The 4304-nt window shown below is 56.2% G+C and overlaps 1 protein-coding gene across 1 annotated transcript; it reads right to left on the minus strand.

The window, feature by feature from the left end:
- Positions 1-228: 228 nt before the first annotated feature.
- On the minus strand, positions 229-3695 carry LOC119364788 (peroxidase 46-like). Its single transcript, XM_037630319.1, has 4 exons — positions 2679-3695; positions 1859-2038; positions 986-1151; positions 229-885 (listed from the first exon to the last, which is right to left on the minus strand). Exons 1-4 carry the CDS (start codon positions 3426-3428, stop codon positions 476-478), a joined length of 1506 nt encoding a protein of 501 aa, XP_037486216.1. The 5' UTR covers positions 3429-3695; the 3' UTR covers positions 229-475.
- Positions 3696-4304: the final 609 nt, after the last annotated feature.

The following is a 4304-nucleotide window of genomic DNA, read 5'->3' on the forward strand; positions in this document are numbered from 1 at the left end:
TATGTAGAATGCCCATGCTGAAGGGGCCCATCGATAACATATCAGGCAGGCAGGACACGTCCCGTCGACGGCTTTGAAAGCTCAGAGCGTGGCCTGTCAGTCCGTGGGTACTGTTCGCGCGCTGCTGCAACCCCCTATGCCATGTGCACTCCTCCGCCAGCGCTTCTCCAGTTCATCGTACCACGAATACTGGCCACCATTTATTACCAAACGATGAATTTCTGCATGGGGTTTGATAACAAATCGTGCTTCAACACGAGGTATTAATTCATCGTGTTCGATTTGGTATTTTGTTGCAGATAGAACGCATGCAGCCATCTACTAGTATTACATGCAGCCTAAGCAAAGAAGCCCGATCAACGATCATCATCAGCTGCAGCAAGAACAAACGAATCAATCTCATCCTCAGCTCGCTACTTAACAGTACATTCGATCTCCCTATGTATTCTGTGTTACATGCCCATGCCCGATCGGTTCAGCCGTTGACGCTGGAGCAGAGCTGCCGGATCTCGCCGTCGGAGCCGGTCTTGACGCCGAGGTTGGTCAGCCGGACGAACGAGCCGGCCCAGCTGCTGAAGAAGCTGTCCTGGCTCTGCGCGAAGGCCGCCACCCTGGCCCGCGTCGTGGCGTTCTGCACCAGCACCGCGTCCGTGCGCAGCAGCCCGCGCCCGTCCAGCAGGTTGCTGAAGTAGCGGTTGTCGAACGCCGCCGCCGACCCGTCGTCGCAGCCCACCGCCGCGCTCCCGGACGCGGCGCACGCCCGCATCAGCTCCGTCGCGTACTCGGCGTTCATCGTGCTGTCCACCGGCACCATGCTCCCGTTCGCGTCCGGCCGGAACCGCTCCCGGAACGTGCCGCAGTGCGCCGACCCGATCGTGTGCCCGCCTGCACGGTATGCAGAGTAGTCACACCGTTAGATCGATGAAGCTGCCGATGATATCGCCTTATAGGCAAGTGATGTTTGCTGGGGAGGGTTTGTATGCACCTGAGAGGGTGACGAGGTCGTCCAGGGAGAGCCCCTTGGAGGCGAAGCTCGCCGCCATCGCGTCCACAGAGAAGCCGGTGTCGATGATGTTTGCTCTCACGTTGGACGCAAGGGAGACGAGGCTGTCACGTCGGCCGAGGGAGACCGTCACCGACGGTCCTCCGGTCTGGGTTTGGAACAAACAAAATTGAGCATCAGTTCAGCTGTTCGTCTGTTTGTCAGTTTAAGTTGCTGTTTCTCAGGAAAAAATCAAGTTGGGTTACGGTTTTGGCCAAGAAACTAGATTAATCTTGCAAACGCACCAACATGCGGCTAATTCAGTTGGCTCATTTACTATGTGTCAAAGTGAAGCAATGGGCGAATATGGTGGATGCTAGCAAATGCAGAGTAAATTTTCAGAGTAGGTATGTTCTGAAGTTTCAGAATTCCATTTATGTCCATTTCCACTTTGCCATGATCGCCGTTATCTGGGACCATCTATCATGTGCTATACTGATCGAGTGATCATGCACATGTAGAAATGGTCAGGTCCCAGTCATAAGCTGGGATTATGTTCACTAAGCTGTCCAGGGCCTCTCTCCCCATCGTATCTGTATGTATTCATTAGCCAGACCCGCTAATCTATGTTTCAACTAGCCATGGACACATACGGGACCAGGACCACTCGATCCACCGTACGCTACACGATCTAATCCGTGCGGCATTCAGTGCGGAGTTTATGATGTCCTATGCTCGCCACCAAGTACTACTACTGCTCAGAGGGCCAAACCAAATAGGAAAATCATAGTATGTGAGAAATGTAGTAAGGGAAGGCAGATGCTGCAGCAAAGTTAACGCGAGCAATGGGGTTTGGGTGGTTGCAATGCTACTTACAAATGTGACAGCATCTCTTGCAGCAAGAACTATGATGTCACTGCACGAAACGGTTGCGGGGCACACCGCTTCGAGCAGCCGCTTGGCCTCGTCGATGACGTTGAACCCGCCGAGCGACAGGTTCGCCAGGTCGGTCCTCTCCGTGCCGTTGCCCTGGATCAGCACCGACGCGTCGCATCCCTGAGATGAGAAAGGTTAGAAAGTTGAAACTCATCGTGCATGTGTGTAAGCTTTCAGAAACATGTGTGTAAAATGATGCCCGTTACACATATGCAAGATGCCAAAGACTTGTGATGTATTGGCGACCATTAGACATGTACGATGGCTCAGGTTTTGGGCCTGAATAATGCACCTACCTAGCTCAAATTAGCAAAAGTAGCCTAGACCATTCCGATGAACGAATGTTGAACATACATTATGTGTTATTACTAACTAAAGGCCGCAACTGGTCTGGCATAACCATTTGGCTTTGGTCACTATATGGAAAGGGGAAAGCAAATTCTCTTACTAAAGAGAGGTGAAGGATCATGGTCATGGAAAATATCACAATTGCTCAAGATAGTAAGAACTGACGAGGCAATGCTCCAATGACATCACAACACGATGATTTTCCGGAAGATAACTTGATTGATTGTGGCCTAGATCTAGAACATGGACATGCGAAATTAAATAAAAATAAGAATCTATGAGCAGAATACACACATTTGTCACCATTTGTTTGCATGTAGTGAGCTCCAACGCATGGTTGCAGTGCTAGTAGAACACATCTCCCAAATGCAAGACGAGTAACAGTACTATACTTATTATTTTCAATCCATACCTCTACGAAGCAGTCATGGAAGACCATCCTGAGAAGCTTGCCGGGGATGCTGGGGTCCAAGGTGGAGGCCGACCTGACGACATCGCTCACCGCCAGCTCCACGCTCGGGCAGGAGGCGGCGTAGAAGCTGGGCGACAGAGCCAATGAAGGCGTGGGCGGGGATGAGTTCGTCGGAGGCTTTGTCGGAGCCGGTGGTGGAGTTGGAGGAGCAGATGGTTTTTGTGGTGGTGGTGGTGGAGTCGTCGTAGGAGGAGACGGCTTTTGAGCCGGCGCTGGGGCCACAGGTGACGGCTTTGGTGCCAACGGCGCCGGGGGTGGAGGTGACGGCTTTGGAAGCGGTGGCGCTGCTGGTGGTGGGGACCCCGAAGGTGGTGACGGCGGCTTTGGGGCCTGCGCCGGCGCACGTGGAGTGGGTGGCTTTGGAACCGGTGATGCCGAGGGTGCAGCTGGAGACGATGGCTTTGGCGCCTGCGCCGGCGCGCGTGGAGCCAGCGGCTTCGGCACCGGCGAAGCCGAAGGGCTAGGTGTCTGCTTCTGCGCCGGCGACGCAGCAGGAGGAGACGATGGCTTGGTCGCCGGCACTGCCGGAGACGACGGCCTTGGAGCCGACCGCGGAGCCGCGGGAAGAGACGGTGCCGGCTTGGGTGCCCGCGCCGGGGACGGCGACTGCGCGGAGGCGACGGCCAGCAGCGCCGACAGGAGCAGCGCCGAGCATACGACGCCCCATTGCCGCCTCCGACCCTGATCCATGACGGAGGCACTAGATAAGCTCGTGAGCTAGCTCTGCTTCCTGGCGAGTACACACGAATTTATCACCGCCCGGCGGCAGCAGCGGCGGCGGTGGGAACCAGCTAGCTAGCGAGAGAGAGGACGCGGGCTAGCAAGGGAACAATGCCGCTGGCCGGGAAGGAGAATCTGTCTATCGTGAGTTCGTGACACGCCCAAAGCTTGCAGCGCGTTGGCACTGTTTTGGCGGCGAGCACGGGGGCGGCACGCAGCGGCTGTGTACTACCGGACGCGTCGCCCTGTTCCTGTATGAGCCAGCTGCTGCTATAAGAACAACTCCAACCGGTCGACCCATTTTGTTAAGTTGGATGATCCTAAACTAAAACATCGGCCCAACGCGTCGACCCAAACTTAAAACACGTCTGTTTTTGGATTTTTTGTTCAAAAGGACCCCATGCCGAGATGAATTGTCAAAAAAGACTACCTCTGGATCAATTTGACAAAAATGACCCCTCAGCGGTGGCGGCAGGCGCGGCAGGCGACACGTGGCACCTGCCGCCACGCCAGGAGGCGGCGGGCCCTACCACCACCGCAGGAGGTGGCCACCCCAGCCGAACGGCTTCTCCACAGTGCGTCGCGCCGCGACGTAACGGGCGAGGCCAGTTGGGCCACGATGCCACTGGGTGAGGCGGCCTCTCGTGCCCATGCCGCGTCCAGGCCGACAGGCCAGCTGCACGCGTGACGAGACAGCGAGCCCGGCCGCCACCGGGTGAGGCAGCCGCGCTGCATGCGGCCCGACAGCCGGTCCTGTTGCAGACTGGGGGATGATTCCCACGCGCGCAATGACGACGAATTTCACGGGCTCGCTGTTGCAAACTGGGCTGATTCCCACGCGCGGAG

Source organism: Triticum dicoccoides, chromosome 2B (genome assembly GCF_002162155.2).
Source record: "Triticum dicoccoides isolate Atlit2015 ecotype Zavitan chromosome 2B, WEW_v2.0, whole genome shotgun sequence".
NCBI lineage: Eukaryota > Viridiplantae > Streptophyta > Magnoliopsida > Poales > Poaceae > Triticum > Triticum dicoccoides.